Raw genomic sequence first — 20,236 nt, 5'->3', positions numbered from 1 at the left:
TTCAATATTGCCCTTCTCAGGTCCTTCAGAGCCTTTTTTCATACACAGTGAATACAAATTTGTTTAACATTATGTTAGTTTTACCTTAGAAATAAGTTATGAATAGAGGAAAGAAAGGAGGAGAAAGGGAGGGGGGGAGGAGGGGGAGGAGGAGGAGGAGGAGGAGGAGGAGGAGAAAATTCCCACTGAGATCATTTTATGATTAGTATCCCCCCTGTATTTTACATGTGAGGTAACTAACTAAGCAACTTGCCCAGGTCACAAAGCTGGTAAGTGGGAGATCTGGCATTCCAGCCCTCACTCTATTAACAGGCACCAGGGGCATAACTGCAACATAAACTGCCTCTTCCCCACAAACTAATTAATTAATTAACCTTTTTGCCTCATGACCACAAATTTGTCAGAATTTTATTTCTGAACTATTTTATTGGAAGATAAAATTGGCTGCCCCCAGCTTTTACAAAAAGTTTCTGAATGTCTTATAAATAAAACCAAAATGAGACTTTATAAGATTCAAATCTCATTCTTCTATAGCTTACATGTTATGAGAATGTGAAATAAAATTGAATATGTTTACTAGCAGATTTAGAAAATGATGTATGTTCTCCATCCTTAGCATGGTGGGTACATTATGACTTTTAAAAATTCTTTGGTATGGGGAGCCTGGATGGCTCAGTCGGTTGAGCATCTGACTTCAGCTCAGGTCATGATCATGGGTCCTGAGATGAAGCCCCACCTTGGGTTCTGTGCTCACAGCATGGAACCAGCTTGGGATTCTCTCTCTCTCTGCCCCTCTCCTGCTCATGCTCTCTCCCTCTCAAAAATAAACATTTTTTTAAGATTAAAAAATTAAAAAAGAGTAAAATGACCATGAAACTCACGTGCACAGAATAACAACAGAAGAAGGGAATAATTCCTGGTACTGAAGACAGCATTTTAATACTCGATCATCATTGTTCTCATCACTCAGCCCATCTGCAAATTTAGCAAAAGCAACAGTCAATAAGCACACCAAAAATCTAAGCAGCCCAGGCCATATTTACAAATCAAAAACATCTAAAAGAAATAAAACTTCTTAAATAAAAAGAGAAAAATACAACACGGCAAAACAATGCCTTAAAAATTCTGGATCTAGAATTCAGGTAGCATACAATCGCATATTTAGTAAAGTATGTAGTTTACTACTAAAATGGAATAGGATATGCCTATTAATAAATGCAAAGGAAAGAAAAGTGGTCAGTGAGTTAAATGCCATACTAGAAGCCTAAAGAAAGATATGAATTCCAGTCTCTCAATTCAGTCACGTAGAGATCATAAGTAAGTTAGATGATTACATCATTCTTGAAATTATCTCCACTTAACAAAAAGGTCTGTAAAATAATAAACAACTGTTCTACCAGCAATGGAACCATTTTCATGTGTCTGCTTTTCCTTAATCTCTGAGCAATTAACATTCAGAGATGTATAGGAAAAGGTAATATGGGCCCCAGGCAGAAAACACAAAAAGTAATTTCTACCAAGTGTCAGTGGCTGACAGAGTGTCTGCTGTCATTCTGCAAGCCCTAAAGCATGATGTAAAAGTCTGGGTTTTGAGAAAATAATGTAATGTGTAGAAACAGGACCAAAGACAGTGTTCTTCCTAGGTCCTTATACTGCCTGCCTCAAAACTCCCTACGGTGCTTCTTAAGATTTCAGGGTCACATCCTTTGGCGCCTAGACACAAACACCAATTCAACCCCTTGGCAAGTCTCTTACACACTAAAATTCAATGCATAGTAGACAATGAGCTCCAACTTTGTTCCAGACTATACCCTTTTTACCTAACCTCAACGTTTAGCCTACATTACTTACTCTTCTAAACGTTCAAATTAGAAAACTCATTCATTCAAGTAATACATTTTATATAAGGCTGAATTTGTACCCAGGCCCCTGCACTAAGTAACTGGATATACAAACTCCTGAGGAGTTGACAATCTCATAGTGAAATCTAGACTGAACTGAAATGATTGCAGAGCATAAGCCTGAGGGAGATGTGATTCAGTCCTTTTATCAGAGAACCAGTGAGCCAGCAGACATATATTACAGCAGCCTATTTTCCTTCTTTTAGTCCAGAGTAAATACCACAATAAGGCAAAATGGGCAGCAAAAAGCAAAAACAAAAACAAAACAAAACAAAAACATGTTAGCTTGCAACAACCGAATTCAGCAGATGAAAGGAGGTTAAAGGTTACAGTATACTGCTCTAAAGGTATCAAAGTTCAAGATTATCTGTTCCCTCACTTTTTCTAGAATATGTGGGGCTTGAAAACACACCTAAAATTGCAAGAATATTCATGAAATATTTATTCAACAAATATTTTTGAGCACCTGCTCAGGTGCTGTTCAAAACTGAACAAAACGAAAACTCTGGAAACAGACCAACGTGGGTTTGAATCCCTGCTTTCCCACTTACTAGATACGTAATCTTGGGCAAACTGCTTACTCAGGAAAATGTAATAAAATTAATATGAAGCAGTTGGCCCAATAAATGGCAATAACAAGTGCTTTTTAAGTAATATAAACTTATTACCTAAAATGCAGCTTAAATGGCACAACAGCAATGACCTCTACTCTTAACATCAAAAACCCCACAAAATTATGTATAAACTATGGTTAATATAATTTTTAATATTTAATAGAATTTAAGCTTCTCAACAGCAGGCTTTGTCTATGTCATTCACTGATGCAGCCCCAGAACAGTGTCTGTACAGATATTTGGCAAATAAATGAATCAACAAAAAGATCATAAAAGAAAATATAAAAGTGATGGAAAAATGTCATGTGTGGGAGTGGCAGATTATTTTGCCCTTATTATAAAAATAAGGATTATAGAAGATCTGGAAAATACAGAAAATATGAAGAATTAAAAATAACTCATAATTCCATCAGCTAAAATATATCCAATATTCATCATCTGTAAGTATACATAATAATCTATATAAATCTAACAAATTTGGGATGACATTTTTTATTCTTTTTTTTTTTAAACTTTTTTTTTTTTTAACGTTTATTTATTTTGGGACAGAGAGAGACAGAGCATGAACGGGGGAGGGGCAGAGAGAGAGGGAGACACAGAATTGGAAACAGGCTCCAGGCTCTGAGCCATCAGCCCAGAGCCTGACGCGGGGCTCGAACTCACGGACCCCGAGATCGTGACCTGGCTGAAGTCAGACGCTTAACCGACTGCGCCACCCAGGCGCCCCTTTATTCTTTTAAATTCTATCTTGTTATTAACATTTTTGAAATATAGTAATATTCTCTCACATAGCTATAGTATTGTATGTAACTTCTCTAATTGTTAGGCAGTAAGGTTGTTTCAAATTTTTTGCTGTATAATGTTGTCATGAATATTATATAAATCACTGTAAGCATCTGATTATCTGTTTACAATACATTTCTAGAAAGAGAATTTTATCTTTAGGCTTCTCGATAACACTGATAAATTGCTCTCCTGAAAAGTTACTAATTCATATTCCCAAAGCACTGAAGCACTGATTAAAATGCAAAAGAATAGCTTTCTCAACTTAGAAGCAATAAAAAGAAATAAGGAAAGAAAAAGTGAAAGATATAAATTAAAAATGTCTATACATAAGATATTAACAACATTAAGAATGGCAAACAGGAAAATATTTGCAGTGAACAAGGAGCAGACTAGTTGTACTTCTTCTTTTGTGAATTATCTATTATTCTTTGTCCATTTTGGAAAAAGGGATTTTTTTTTTTTGTTTTGGTCAAGCTGTATAAGCTTTCCATTTAACAAGGACACAAGAGAATTACGCCTATTCTAGGCCATAAACCATCAAGTACTTTAATATATGAACTCAACAAATCTTCACAATCATTTTTTGAGCTGGGGGTTATTTTTCCCTACTTCATTTCCTTAGTTTCCTCAACTTTAACTTTCTCCAGGTCAGGTTAATCAGATTTCAAATCCTATACTCTTCTCACCATACTGAACACTATATAAAATAAACACAATTTTGGGGCACCTGGGTGGCGCAGTCGGTTAAGCGTCCGACTTCAGCCAGGTCACGATCTCGCGGTCCGTGAGTTCGAGCCCCGCGTCAGGCTCTGGGCTGACGGCTCGGAGCCTGGAGCCTGTTTCCGATTCTGTGTCTCCCTCTCTCTCTGCCCCTCCCCCGTTCATGCTCTGTCTCTCTCTGTCCCAAAAATAAATAAACGTTGAAAAAAAAAAAATTAAAAAAAAAAAAAGAAAAAAAAATAAAATAAACACAATTTTGAAAAGGGTTAAAAAATGCATTGTTATCACACTCAATGATTATATAAAAGGAATATAATACATACAAATTAGCAATTATTAGAGTTGGTTGCAAACGTGCTTAACATTTGTAAAGTGTAATAAAAGATCAACTTGTTCTTGCCTTTTTCCAAACAAGCACTTTAATTTTACTCAATAATCCTGAATTTTTTTATAAGAATATTAGTTCATCATTAGAATATAAAATGTAATTTTACTATGATAAAAAAGCCTAAAGATATTTCTAATGGATATCATAAAATCATTATCAACAGAATAAACTTATTAAGTACACTGTACTTTATACAAAGAATGTTTTTAATGATCAGTCTGAAGGGAACAGTGATACGGAGAAACGCATTAAGTTCTTTATGTGACATAAATACCCGACATAGATAATTACACAAATAACCTAATTTTATATCTACAGCCTTATAACTAAAAGTAATTTCAGCAATTTAATAAAACTAAGATAGAATAATACCATTCAAATATTAAAGGGAAATATGGATTTCAAGGAAGACACCCAGAAATTTAAACAACACAGAAGTTTGAGACCACTACTATAATTTATCCTCCTTAATCATCAAAAACAGCACAGAGTGAATAAGTTAAATTATCAAAAAGCACATGAGGGGCGCCTGGGTGGCGCAGCCGGTTAAGCGTCCGACTTCAGCCAGGTCACGATCTCGCGGTCCGTGAGTTCGAGCCCCGCGTCGGGCTCTGGGCTGATGGCTCAGAGCCTGGAGCCTGTTTCCGATTCTGTGTCTCCCTCTCTCTCTGCCCCTCCCCCGTTCATGCTCTGTCTCTCTCTGTCCCAAAAATAAATAAACGTTGAAAAAAAAAAATAAATAAAAAAAATTAAAAAAAAGCACATGAAAATGGAAAAGTCAAAAGAATCATTCTAAGCATCTATAAATAACAAATGTGGCCAATCTATTCAAAGTGAACTCTAAAATAATTTTCAAAGCAAATCTGTTGAAGAAATAGATATGCTATATAGGATAAGTTCTTAACCTCTCTAGGTCTCAATTTCCTCATCTCTAAAATGGGGCTAATAAGAGTATCTTCTACAAGTACTACATGGTTTGAATGATATCAGCTGTTAAAGCACCTGGAAAAGGGCCTGGAGAATAATGGCCATATAAATGTTGTCTATTATTATCATCCTTATCCATGCTGTTATATAACAAAATATAATTTATATCAACAAACCAAAAAATTTTAAATAAAAGATTAAGAGTAAAAAAAGTTCCCATCTCTTTTTAAGGTTTGGGCTTTCACTGACATGATGGTTTGGATGAGGGGTTACGTTTGTTAATTGTTTGGTTGTTTAAAAATAAAAGGATTGTCGGTTAGCAACACATACCACAGTATTTATGGGTAAAAATGATACGATATGATAAATCTAAGATCTGCTTCAAATTCCTGCAGCAGTTCTTGCAAAATGCTGATAATTACTGAAAATGAGTGATAGGTACATAGGGATTCATACGTTATTCTACCTCTGCATTTGAAATTTTTCATAATGAAAAGTTCAAAAAAAAGACCATCTAAGATGTTTGGTTTAATATGAATGTTCAAACATTTTGGTCTTAACTCTAATAAGTGATATGTGTGGTTTCCCTTTGAAAGCTCTTAAACATACCACATGAAGCTCAAAATGCACAAAGATTGTATATGGAATATATATACTAAGAGCTAATAAACATTTGTAAATGGAATGAATGAGTGAATGAATGGGGGAGACCCTTTCTCTCCAAAGATTGGACTAACAACTATTAACAGGGCTAATACCATAATTAGATTCATCATAGGATGAATTCTTTCATATCTTATGGTGTATGTGAATATAGCAGAAAACATATACCCACGATATTTAAAACAGAGTGACTGTACATAATATATACATAATTATGAATTAACAAGAAACAAAGTTTTAAAGAATGAAATAAATTCTCTAAATATATGTATAAACTCTGCAGAGACAACAGTGTTATTTTACACACAGATTTTTTCCACAAAGTTATATATATAAAACATAAAGAATATACTTAGGTCCTAAGACTAGAGTGATTTAAAAATGGCTTAAAAGAAAATCTAGAGACCTTTATTATACAAACACCTCCTTATTACAGATTCTGACAAACCAGAGGAAAACAATGCCTCTCCCTGCATTATACTAACTGCATACAGTGACAGATTCGAAACCTAGATCACTTACTGGCTTCATCACTCAACAATGATATTCACACACACACAAAAAGAATCCAAAGTATTGTAATAGAGAAAACTATACATACAGAATTGTACAGTCACTGTGAAATACAGACATAGCCTAAGAAGCAGAAAAATCAAAATCAAAACCTCTGAACCAAACCTAACCGAATATCCCAAACCATCACTACACCTGGCCATTCCATATTCCAATGATTATAAATTATTTTTTAAGATTTTTTTTGTTGCTGTTGTTTTTATCAGGCACCTGGGTGGCTCAGTTGGTTAAGCATTTGACTTCGACTCAGGTCGTGATCTCATGGTTTGTGAGTTTAAACCCTGCTTCGGGCTCTGCACTGGCGGTGCAGAGCCTGCTTAGGATTCTCTCTTCTCCCTATCTCTCTGCCTCTCCCCCCCACCCTCCCTTCTTCTTCTCTCTCAAAATAAATAAATAAATTTTAGAAGAAATAATAAAGATTTTTTTTTTTTTTTTAAGTAATCCTTCCACCAAACCTACGACCCTGAGATCAAGAGTCACTTGCTCCACCGACTGAGCCAGCCAGGTGCCTAATTATAAATTTTTCTTTTACATTTTGCACCACTTCCCTCCAATCATGAGTCAGCACCCAAATAAACCTTAATTAGAAAACATCCTGAGAGAACCATACTTACAAACTTTTTGAGATGCGAGTTGTATTGATTGACCCCATAGCTTTTTATCTTGATTTTTGAGACTGTCATTGATAAAATGAACTGCAGGTATAGCTTTGTGCTGGGCGTGTTTTAGTAGTTTTCCTGCCTTCATACGATCTAGCTCTTGTACAACCACCCAGGGAATTATTAACACAAGTCTATCAAAGCCTGAAAAATAAAAAAAGATTTCTTAGAAGTCAACAAATGTTTATTTGGTTACTAAATTGAATTGTTTTAGGAGAATTGGAAGTTTTGAAGTAAGGAATTCACAGTCTAAATGAAGAGATAACACGGGGCACTTAGGTGGCTCAGTCAGTTAAGTGTCTGACTTCAGCTCAGGTCATGATGTCATGGTTCAGTTTGTGAGTTTGAGCTGTCGGCACAGAGCCCCCTTGGGATCCTCTGTCCCCCTCTCTTGCTGCCCCTCCCACGCACTAGCTCTCTCTCTCAAAAATAAATAAACATGAAAAAAATTTTTTTAATGAAGAGATAACACATAAAAAATGGAAATTAAAAACAGATACAAGAATCAAATAATTGTACAAAAACAAATACTATTGGAGATCAAAGAAGAGTAAGTTTAGATTGTTAGGTTAACCTCTCAAGGCTCTTTTTTTAATTTATGCTGATTATTAATATACATATATTAATATATATACTTCATAGCATATCCAAGTGGAAACGTGTTTGTGAAAAAAAAATACCCCACATCATTGTTGATATAAAATATCAACTCAAGTAAGAAAATCAGAATCACGTTTTATAAGTACCTGGGATTTCTGTGGTCTTCAAAATTCTAACAAATTTGAGATGATTCATCAGAATATTTGTGTCAATAACAATTAGAAGCTTTTTATCTGAAGCACTTTTTGCTAGAGAAAAAGAGTAAAGTTAGGATTTCATGGCACTTGATAAAAGACTTGTATAATAACTAAAATTTGGTATCATAGAACTTTGATGGTATTCTTAAGACAAGGCAATCCTTTAGACAACAAAAACAAAACTGTTTAATCCTTAAAGGGACAGTAATCAATGTTTAATTATCTACTAGTAAAACATCATGAATTGTTTCTGAGTGGACTTTAAATCATGAACTAATTTGCCCTGGCAGTTAACTATGCTCCCAAGCCCCGTTCTGCATCACTAGCAGCTGTGCACTTATAATTTATAAGCTAATTTTAATATACGGTGAGTGAAATGTAGTTGAAAAGAAAAACACATGAAAGTAAAAGAAAACAGATAACACCAGCATTGTTATTTCACAGGGCCATTGTGAGGATCAGACAAATTAATGCACAGGAAAACACTTAGCAAACTGAAAAGTGCAATGTGACTGTGATGTAGCAATACTATTTTTATAAACACAACTCAAACCAGTATGCTAATAGATTTTGGATAATATCTATCATTATCTTCTCCCAGTGGTAAAATTGATCAAAACTTTACTACATAAATAAAAAAAACCATGAGTATAATACCTTTGAGCAATTTGCATTATTTCTGATCAGTGCTTTACATAAGCTGACATTGTCAAAAGTTAGGATTAAGACCAAGACTAAAAGACAACTCTGATCATTGATAGCACAATAATAGATAACTGTGATTACTGATGCTTGGCAAAAATATGGCCAACTGCCCAATAATGTGATGATAAACAAATATTTGACCAGATTCCTATAGCTAGAAGAAATATATCATACTTCCTTATTTCAAATGAGCACACCTTAACATCTTTCATCTAAATATTATAAAAATTGAATGTTCGCACATTAGGTTCCTAAGAAAGTACAGGAGATCATAAACATCATCATCTACATATAGGATATACCAGGAGAGGAATGTACATCATCGTCCACCAAGTCAATCTCCATGCTCGTTAACTCCCCGGAAGATAAAACCACAGGTAAATCCACACTTTTCCCCACACGTACAGCATGGAGCTCTTCCACTATCTGCATCTAAATAGCAAAAGACCCACAGTAAAATATTTTGAATTATCTCCTCTGCAGATTAAAAAGGCTTGAAAGCTATTAATTCTAATTAATTCACCGAAGATGAAATGGTTTGTGGGAAAAAAATTACAAAAATACGGAGGCCGCAAGATGAAAGAATACAGATTTATAAACAAAATGCAGGGTTTTAAAACTAGCTCTTCTCTTACTACTTCTGTAACCTTAGGCAAGCAAAGTATTTAACTTGGGTCTCCATTTGTTCACCTATGAAATAGGAATGTTAAATATCTATTTCCTGGTAGTAGTTTTGTGAGGACTGAAATAATGTGAAGTTCCCTGCACAAAACCTACTCCCTAGTAGCCCTTCAAAATAAGTTCATCCTCATCCCATGTTTTCACTTCAACGTACTCTGGGAGCCAAATATGTTTATATCTGGATGATGAACCTCTTCTTGCGATTTCTAAGACTGTTTATGAACCATCAAAAACTGAAATCTAGACTTTAAGACCCTTCTCACTGATATATTTTGATGTGAAGGATTGTAAATATAATCTAGTTTTAGAGAAAGGGTGAGAAATCTTTCTTCTCTCAAGGAGCACCGACCCACAAGACAGAAAAATACAACTGACCATCACAAATAAGAAGTAATCAATATGGTTGTAAAGTCTTCTTCAAATAGGAAACTGCAACAAAGTGTTCCACGAATTTAATTTTAATATAGGACCAAGAAACATAAAATTCTATGCAATAATTTCATGAGAGTCAAACAGGAGATTCCAGCTGGGAAATGAAGCCAACAGGTTAAAAAAAAAAATGCAGTCACTCTCATTTTCAATAATATTTTCATCTTATTGCTGATTAGAAAAATGAAGCCAACAAGTTAATATCACACTGCAGTTTGGCAAGCCTAGGTATAAGCATGCAAATGTGTGATAACATTAAATGAGAATTCATATAACTTGTGGACACAGGCTCCATGCTCTTTATTCAAACCAGTTTAGAGCTTATTAAAAACAAAGACATAAAGGTGATCAAGTAAATTAAGTATTTTTCCAGCTAGTTTTTCATGACTTCACAAACTTACATATTAGGTAGAGATATCACTGTTATTTTCATATTATCAAGGTTTTCATAGCCATTTTTTTAATCTATAAATATAGGAACTGTTTGACTTAATTTCATTAAAATATTCAAAGTAAATAAGTATATCAGTAACCTCTTGATCTGTATCTTGAATACTTTCAAGGGACACTGAAGAACATGGAGCTTCAAAACTCTGAAATGAAAAGTAATTTCATTAGTTAAGGATGAAGTATATACCTAGGGTAGGGTTTGTAACGTTGGCACTATTTACATGTGGCATCAGATAATTCCTTGTTTTAGGGGTTATTATGTGCATTATGCTGTTTAACAGTATCCCTTGCCTCTACCCACTAGATACCAGCAGCACCTCTCCTTCCCAATCTTGACAATCAAATATGTCTCTATCTACTTAACAGCCAAATGCCCCCCCTAAGAGGCAAATTGTCCCTAGATAGAAACTTCCCCTAAAATAAAAAAGCCTCATTCTGTTAAGTCAGTGAAACAAGGGGCACCTGGGTGGCTCAGTCAGTTGAGCGTCTGACTTCAGCTCAGGTCATCATCTTGTAGTCTTGAGTTCGAGCCCCACATCGGGCTCTGTGCTGACAGCTCAGAGCCTGGAGCCTGCTTTGGATTCTGTGTCTACCTTTCTCTCTGCCCCTCCCCCACTCACACTCTGTCTCTGTCTCTCAAAAATAAATAAATGTTAAAAAAAAATTTTTTTAGAAGAAAGGTTAAGTCAATGAAACAAGATAGAAATTGTTTAACGTTTACTCCTTCACCTAAAAATACTTGTAATACTTGTATTATAAGAGTAGAACTACATGCCACCCTGAGAAACAGAAAGAACCATGACCAAGGTAAACAAGCTGGCCTTCAATGGTGGGAAATTTTCACCCAGGAGTAGCTGACCCACTTGTAAGAGTGACATGACAGGGGCGCCTGGCTGGCTCAGTCGGTGGAGCATGTACCTCTTAATCTCGGGGTTGTGGATTTAAGCCTCACATTGGGTGTAGAGATTACTTGACATCTTCTTACAAAAATAAAAATAAAAGTAACATGACAAAACAAAGGGAACCTAAAGATTATGATATGGCTGAAGGAGAAAAGCTGAAAAATGCATAGGTGTCTTATACATGGGTAGAGCACCAGAGGTCTGTGTTTTAATTTTTGTCTTTCAACAGAAGTCAAAAATCTCTCCATTTTCCACTGGCACTTTTGCTAAGCAGATGAGATTTACCTGACCCTATGTACAGGTAATAGGGAATTCAGCAAAAGCCACTGCTAAATTAAATCATCTTCTAAGAATTCTGCAAAATAGCACCAAATTCACATGTATTTTACAGGCAGCTATATATGGTATAAATTACATATTCCCTTTAAACAAGTATATCATAGGTTGCTTTACTGGGAATTCAGCTTTCATCCTAAATTCCCAACGCCAGTCTTCACATGCTATAATACCATATACATCACACACATAGGCTCATTATAGCTTTACTGTGTCATGACTCTGATTTTGCAATCTCTTCTCCAATTGACTTTAAATCTCACCAGATCCTTAAGGTTCTCTTCCATTAGGAAGTGCCAAACAAGCCAGAGAATATTATCAGAATTTCCTACAACTCCTGATATTTAAAGTCCTGTTGTTCATTTACATAGGTCACTACTACCCTTCACTCTCTTTGACCACAGGCCACTTCCAGTGACTTTAATAAATTTTCTATCACTTCTCCAAACCAAAAAGTTCAGGTCAATTGTTCCTGAAGACTTCTCCCTATTAAAAAAAGAAAGTCTCAGTGGGCATTTGTTTGCCTCCTCCTACCACACTTTATTAAATAAATGAACTGGGATACAGCCTTCCCTGGGGATGACAAAAAGGAGTATCAATAATGAGAGTAACAATGGCTTTATCTACTGGAGTGATTCTAAACTGAAAACCAGATTATACTGCTTCCCTGGTTATATTTCAGTGGCTCTCTACACCATCTAAGGCACACAAGATAAAACAGAACAAATCTTTCCCATGGGATACAAAAAAGTCCATTGCCTGACCTTGGCTTCCTCTCCCACTCCCTCTCCTATATGCAGATTTTCTACACATCTCAACTCTAGTCATACTGAACAACTTAAGTCCCCATGTATGCTCTGCCATGGGACAATCTCATGACTTGCTACCATTACCATGCTGGCCCTCCACCCTGGGAGAACTCTTATTCTTGCTCTACACACCCTTCACACCAAGCTCAAGAATCTCCACTCTGTCAGCCCTTCCTTAACTCACCCCCAAATTTATACTAACACCAGCCCAATTCTTAGGGCTCTAATGTTTATTTCACTGTATTGCAACTGTATTTGTCTACTAATCTGCCTCCTTGGGAAATTCTTGAGGGTAAAGATCATCTTATTCATCTCTAAATCCCTAGAAACTAGAAGTGTACCTGATACATAATAGGCAGCTTTAATTAATGTTTGATAAACTGTTGAATTGCTACCTCATAGACCTGTAGGAGGAGGATGCTATTTATAAAAGTGGCCTATAAAAAAATAAAAATAAAAGTGGGCTATGAACTATAAATCTCTGGACCATTAGTTTTCAATGGTGAGGGGAGGGTGCAAATGAAGGGGTCTCTATCAAAGGGCTATAAAATATAAGAAACAAAAGAAGGTATTTTCTCTTTGGAAAGCATAATGGAATTACTAAATAACAGGATTACCAAATCCAGAAAATAATAATTATTTCCTTGTGAAGTACACTCATAATTTTAGGAAGATAATTATCTATTAAAGAATTTGTGAGAAAAACAACAAACATAATGTTAGGAAGATTAACTACTGTCAATAATATGCTAAGGAGAATATACTAAGATAAGAACAATATTTACTTGCTGCTCCTGTGTTTAAAGGACTTTAAGTCAGATTAGATTGCTATCAAAGGAACAGTTTATAAGGAGTTTTAATGCCAAGAACTGGAAAGTAATCATGCAAAAACTGCTTCTCCTACAACTTAATTAATATTCATGCTAAGTACCTCTTTTGATTTATGTGGTAATTCTATTTAGAGACAAAAAGAGACTGTAAGGTGTACTGCGGGGCTTTCTCGTACTGTTCCTTACATGCACAGTACAGGGGGAACATCAAGCAATGACACCAAAGTGTTCACTGAACATCTTGCAACTTCAAATTCCTTTCTCACATTTTCTCTAGAGAACTGGTTGTAACCCAAGAAAACTGGAGCTTTCTTTTAAGAAAGCAATAAAAAGAACAAACTCAACTGTTTTCTTCTTTGGACTCTTTCAGTTTCACTGAACGAAAAGTACTCTCTCCAGCTCTTCCAGCCTCCCTAGTTATAATCCCTCTGTGTCTCCTAGGAAGTATCTTATAGTCTTCGTTCCTAAATGCAGGTAGGCTCAACTACCCCTGTTTATAAGCAGTCTCTAAACATCAGGCTGTCGGAAGTTGTGAAATTCCAAAGTTCTTAAGTTCTCTTAAAGGTAAATAATTCTAGGGGTGTCTGGGTGGCTCAGTTGGTTAAGTGTCCGACTTCAGCTCAGGTCTGAATCTCACGGCTCCTGAGTTCGAGCCTAGCATCGGGCTCTGTGCTGACACCTCAGAGTCTGGAGCCTGCTTTAGAGTCTGGGTCTCCCTCTCTCTCTGCTCCTCCCTTGCCCCTCAAAAATAAACATTAAAAAAAGTTATAAAGATAAATAATTTTATTTGCCACAGGAACGAGGCTAGAGAGATTAGGTTCTCCAACTAGTCCACACGTGTTGATTTATTGCATAATTTAGAGGCAAAAGAGATGTGCCAAACTTTCCAGGCTGGATCTCTGTATACTAGTTCCGTTTGCTTGGAACATCCCTGCTTCTCCCATCCCACCCTACCTGGCTTCACCTGAATAACTCCTTTTCATTCTTTAGCTCTCAGTTTAAACGTGACCCTGTCCAGCAAACCTTTCTTAAGTAACCCCTCTACAGTGTACAAGGCCATTATTCCCTGGCTCTGTATTCCCATGTTAAGTGATAAGTACTTATTAGACTTAAGATGATTGCTTGTGTGTCTCCTCACATGAAGGAGTCTCTGAAAACAGAGACTGTGATTGCGGTGCCTGGTAGTGGCACTCCAAAACAACTCGTTAAAGGAATAGCTCTTCAGAAGAGTAACCTGGATGTTCCATAGCAACCAGGGTTAGAGAAGAGCCTAAGAGACGGTCACAGTGCTTTTTTGAAAGGACTCTCTGTAAGTGCTGCTTTCTACCTTTTCACAATTACCTTCTATTACCAAGTATCCTTGATACTTACTGGGATTATCTTCCTAAGGAGGTTGGAATTAAAAAGGTAAAATAAAGGAACCAACAAATATCTTTCTGACTAAGGTGAATCCGCTCTCTGTGATCACTATTAATAATAGAAAAAACTCAAACCTGACTGTTACTAAAATTCTTTGCTACAACCGACATTCTCATTTTGCACCACCTTACCTGGATTGGGTTTTCACCAGAACCTGAATCATTACTTTCTCGATGCTCATGATGATATTTTCCTTTCCACTCATGTACAGCCTGTTTATATGTGGATTCTGAAAATAAACGTTCACTTTTGTGCCTAGTCAAATTTAATGAAGCTTGGGAACCTTTCAGTCTTTCTTTCTTCTCCTGCTTAGTCTTTGAATTGTTAGACTCTAAATTGAAGACATTCTCTTCTACAAGCTTCTGGAGAGTATCACGGGATTTTATTGGGATTTTGAAACTGATCTTCCTTCTTCTAGATTCAAGGGATTCCTTGATTATCTTGTCGGAATTACAATCCTGAGAAAAATGGATTCTCTTGCGTTTCCCCAAAACACATTTTTCAGAACTGTCTCTAAATTTCCTGTACCTTTCTTTCTTGAGTTCTTTCAACTTCTCCCCCTGAGTGAGTAAATGAGGCCATTGTTTTTCACTTGCTTGGCCTTCTGTTTTTGGTTTCACATCTTTGGCAATCTTAGGACCGCAAAAGTTTTTAATTCCATGGTCAGCCTTGCTCCTAACATTTGTCAATTTAATATCTTTAAAATTGTCATATTTAGTTAAATCTTTTTTAGTCCCATGTGAAGAAGGGTTCTGTGAGACAATTTGATTAGCATCGGAATATGATGCTTCCTGGAGTTTAACAGGCCCTTGAGGGGATAAAGAACTGATTTTTGGTCTCCTTCCTGGAGTGTCGGTTTCTACATTCAATCTGTAAAGCAGCACAGAAACCTAAGTTACATTACAGTTACACATGATTGTATGTACTGTTGCACTGTATCATTTTAGTTAGGGAAATGACAGAACTGGCTTGACACAAACATCATAAAAAATACATGACTACACTAAGAATGAAATGTAAAGAATTACTCTACAAATGGTGTTGGAATACTGGTTTGCTATTTGGAAAAAAATCAAATTTATAGCTTCATATAATATCAGGCAATATGAATTCCTTACAGATTAAACACTTAAGTGCAAAATAATTACCATAATTGTTACACTTCATATTAATCCCTTAAAAGCCATATGGGAAAAAAGGGAGTATTTATCCGATTTCTTAATAGAGAACTTCCTAAACTTCACAGCGGTGAGAAAAATTGCAAAGGGAAATAATAAACATAAATGACTATTTACAAGGCGACTGGCTGGCTCAGTTGGAAGAGCATACAACTCTTGATCTTGGGGTGGTGAGTTCGAGCCCCATGCTGGGTGTAGAGCTTACTTAAATAAAACTTTAAAAAAAAATGACTATTTACTTTAAAACTTTAGCATACTGGAGCACCTGAGTGGCTCATTCGGTTAAGCAGCCAACTTGGCTCAGGTCATGATCTCATGGTTTGTGAGTTCTAGACCTGTGTCAGGCTCTGTGCTGACAGCTCAGAGCCTGGATCCTGCTTCAGATTCTATGCCTCCCTCTCTCTCTGCCCCTGCCCCACTCATGCTCTGTCTCTCTCTCAAAAATAAACATTAAAAAAATTATTTGTAATTAAAAAAAACCCTCTAGCATATTGAAAGATAATAAAAATTTTTAAACTGGGAAATGGTATTTGTTATATATGTGACACTTATCAACCTTAGTAAATAAAAAGCACATCAAAAAGTACTGACTCTAGAATAGGACATAAGCAGAAAATTACTGGTGAGAAAAAGGGAATGGCTAACGGACATTTGAGAAAAAAAGTTTAACTTCCCTACTAATCATAGACATGCTAATGATAATGACATACCATTGTCTTCTACCAAATTAGCAAAGATTTAAAAATAGCATTAAGTCTGGCAATGGGTTGAAAAATGGACTCTCTCATGGTAGAAATGCAAAATGATGTAACAGTTCCACAAAGGAATTTTTGACAATATAATTAAGAATTCTAAAAATGTTCATATTCTTTGACTTACTAGTAATTCTCATTTTAGAAATCTATACCAAGGTGAAAAAAATTAAAAATGGACTAAAAACTTTTTTAAAATCCAGGATTATTTATAATAGCAAAAGTAAGGTAGTAAATACTAAAATTTTAGAAATGACTAAGAAATATGCTATTACATTATGGCCATTTCAAATGATACTTATGAAAGTTTTCAATGATCTAACAAAACATATTGATATAACATACTGATATATCATTCAGCAAAACATATTGATATAAACATATTGATATACCATGTTGATATAACATTCAGCAAAAATCAAGCAGGGCACAAATCTGTATATATAATGTGGTCTCAACAATTTAAATAAGCATAATAAAAAGTCTTCAAAGAAATGTACTAAAATATTAAAAGTAGCAATAGCTAGAGGTGATATTTTCCTGCTTAATAAAAGTATTATTACTTTGTAGTCAAAAAGAAAGGTGAAAAAAAAATCAATGAAATACAATCTGTTAATTCATATCAATAAATCCTTGAGTCCATTCGAATTGACTGTCTTGAAAGAAATGTACTAAAATGTTAGAAGTAGCAACAGCTAGAGGTGATATTTTCCTGTTTAATAAAAGTAGATACTACTTTGTAGTCAAAAAGAAAGGTGAAAAAAAAATCAATGAAACACAATCTGTTAATTCATATCAATAAATCCTTGAGTGCGTTCGAATTGCCTGTCACTGTGCTAGGCACTGGAGAGGCAGTGGAGGATACATCCACTGAGTCCTTACTCCCAATTAGCTTATAGCCTGGCAGGGGAAAAAGAAATAGTAAATAGGTGACTTCTCAAATAATTCATTACAAAAGAGCAAACTATAAACATCTCGGAGTTTTTAATAGGAGTTTCACCTAGGTCTTCATCTGATTTTATCTTCTATCTCCTCCTACAAAAAGACTACACATCATTATTTATCTGTTAGTAAATAATGATAAAATTTAAATTTTAATTTTAATAGGACTTTGTTTGGCATCTACTGGTATACCCAGTTTAAGATGCTGGCTGTATTAAAGAAAAATCAGGAAAACAACAAACAGAACATAACTCAAGAATTTTAATGGGACCCTGTAGTTCTCTGAGCATTTTCACATTCCTTATTTGTTCTTCATAACACTGTACTGCATCTTTTGTAGCAATCTAGGCACTATGGTCTACATGGTCATAATTAATGAAAACTGAATACAATACCTTTTAAAAGGCCAACAAAATTAAATCTTAAAAATCATCTCTTATCAACTAGTTTTGCAAAATGCTATATACTGTGATAATGCGGTTTTATACTTGCAACCCCAAAATACTAAAGTTCTGAGCTCTTTTTAGATATAAGTTAGACATGGAGCAAATACTCTTCATTTTTTTAAAGTACTTATTTTTTTATGACTGACTTAGTGTAAAATCAATTTTCAGCTGAAGTTGAAACACCATTCTTGATGAACTCTTGTGATATAAGAATAAATGTGAAATTCTGTCAAAACTATTATTACACTTGTGTTATGTAAAAGTTTAGTAGCCATTTTAAATTTGACATCCTACAGAAACAATTTCTCAACACTAGCAGCTGTTAGACTGCTCTGTTGGTGATCATGATGTACCTTCAGGATATTGAATTGTATACTTACTTTCAACTTAGCTCAACTGAAGAATAAATTACTTTTTGGCTAATTCTGCCAATAATGGGCACTGCTGGTGGCAATACTGCCCTCTATCTAATAGTAACTGAGGTACAACTTCTCACCTCTTCAACTCCTGGACTTAAAAAGATTTGGTCAATAGTGATGATGCAACTTACCGGAGAAATCCCACAAACTGACAGTGCACTGTTCACAAAAATGCTTTCTGAAACTTTCAAAAGCAAACTTAAGATTGTTACCCTTGCTAATGTTTTCATTGCTGATACATCCATGTATACATCAACCATGGATCGAGAATTGTGGTAATGGAATGATGTTAAGTGGCTTTCAGGATGACAAAATTGTTTTTTCATCTGTACCTCAGCTTTCACTGAGGTCCCACCAATTTGGGGACCTTCCCTATAGGTGAATAGGGAGATTTTTACAGAAGATGCCATATATCATAAAGAAATACTTAGAATCTTGAGGCAAATAAGTTTGTTCACTTTTCCAATAAGTAAATAACAGCAAATGAACCACTTTCTTTGCAGACAACCAATGGTTGTTAGAAGTTCTGCACTATTGATACTAATGTTTCCAAAGCACAGCTTTCTTTTGTCCAAACTTTTCAATATATAATAGCTTCTATCCCATATTGTTTAAACACATGATGAGACAGTTCTAAAATACCTACTGTGACATATAGTTTGTCTCTGACAAAAGAAAATTTCACATAAGTTACATCTAGAGTACTTATTAATATATGAAAGTGAATATTCAGATATTAACAATAAATCCAATATGCCACATATTACTGATGTTGTTACTCTCAGTAGATACAATGATAACCCACACAACATCATTGATCACACATGGATTCAGGAATGCAGAAATGTTGCAGTAGGCATTCAATTATTCAGCATTGCAAGAGCTAAAACCAAATAGCATATATTTTTTTTAACATTTACTCATTTTTGAGAGACAGCATGTACACCTATGGGAGACGGGCAGAGAGAGGAGACAGAGGCTCTGAAGCAGATTCTGCACTGACAGCAGAGAGCACCACAAACAGAGGGCTTGAACTCACGAACCACAAGATCATGACCTGACCTGAAATCAGATGCTCAACCGACCGAGTGACCCAGGCGTCCCCAAATTTTGAATAAATACTAAAGCCAAGGTGAACTTCATTGCATCCTTGGAATACTTTGGATCCCACTCTCAAAATAATTCAACAATATTGCTTCTTCTTCCCCCTAAAGACAACGTGGACAAGGCTAAGGGGGTAGTATGTAAATTAGAAGTCTATTCATGCTCTTGTAACATAGATGTAAAATCAAGAGCTACAAAATGTGCCCTTAATGAGGCAAAAAGTAACTAGTGAAAAATCAAGCAGTGTTTTAGAATTAAAAAAAAAAAAAAGAATACTCTATGATAAAAGGCATTAAAAATCCAGTTCAAAAAGTTTAGAAGGTGAGGGAGGAGCCAAGATGGTGGAACAGCATGGAAGTTTTTTGTGTGTCTCACGTCCATGAAATACAGCCTGACCAACAATAAACCATCCTGCATACCTAGAAAACTGATCTGAGGATTAACACAACAATCTTCACAAGCTGAACCACAGAATTCAGCAGGAATTCACCCCAAAAGAAAGAGTAGGAAGAAATGACACCCAGGGACTTAACCAACACAGATACAAGCAAGATGTCTGAACCAAAATTCAGAATCATGATAATAAGATTACTAGCTGGAGTCGAAAATAGATTAGAATCCCTTTCTGCAGAGATAAAAGAAGTAAAAGCTAGTCAGGATGAAATAAAAAATGCTATAACTGAGCTACAATCTTGAATGGATGCTACAGTAGCAAGGATGGGTGAAGCAGGACAGAGAATCAGTGATCTAGAGGACAAACTTATGGAGAATAATGAAGCAGAAAAAAAGAGGGAGAGTAAGGCAAA

The 20,236-nt window shown here is 35.5% G+C and overlaps 1 protein-coding gene across 1 annotated transcript in view; it reads right to left on the bottom strand.

Moving 5' to 3' along the window:
• Positions 1-20,236, bottom strand: part of SWT1 (SWT1 RNA endoribonuclease homolog) — a 101,538-nt gene that overhangs the window by 67,548 nt on the left and 13,754 nt on the right. The window contains exons 5-10 of the mRNA XM_047076904.1: positions 14,721-15,459; positions 10,377-10,436; positions 9,036-9,165; positions 7,978-8,079; positions 7,187-7,375; positions 882-975 (exon numbers count right to left, since the gene is read on the bottom strand). Of these exons, the coding sequence (XP_046932860.1) occupies positions 882-975; positions 7,187-7,375; positions 7,978-8,079; positions 9,036-9,165; positions 10,377-10,436; positions 14,721-15,459 (1,314 nt within the window). The remainder of the gene's footprint in view (positions 1-881; positions 976-7,186; positions 7,376-7,977; positions 8,080-9,035; positions 9,166-10,376; positions 10,437-14,720; positions 15,460-20,236) is intronic.

Source organism: Lynx rufus, unplaced genomic scaffold (genome assembly GCF_022079265.1).
Source record: "Lynx rufus isolate CCGP_SWC_20201006 ecotype Redwood Valley unplaced genomic scaffold, mLynRuf1.p SCAF_15, whole genome shotgun sequence".
Classification (NCBI taxonomy): domain Eukaryota; kingdom Metazoa; phylum Chordata; class Mammalia; order Carnivora; family Felidae; genus Lynx; species Lynx rufus.
Note: the sequence above shows the minus strand (reverse complement) of the source record. Positions and strands in the feature narration are given on the sequence as shown.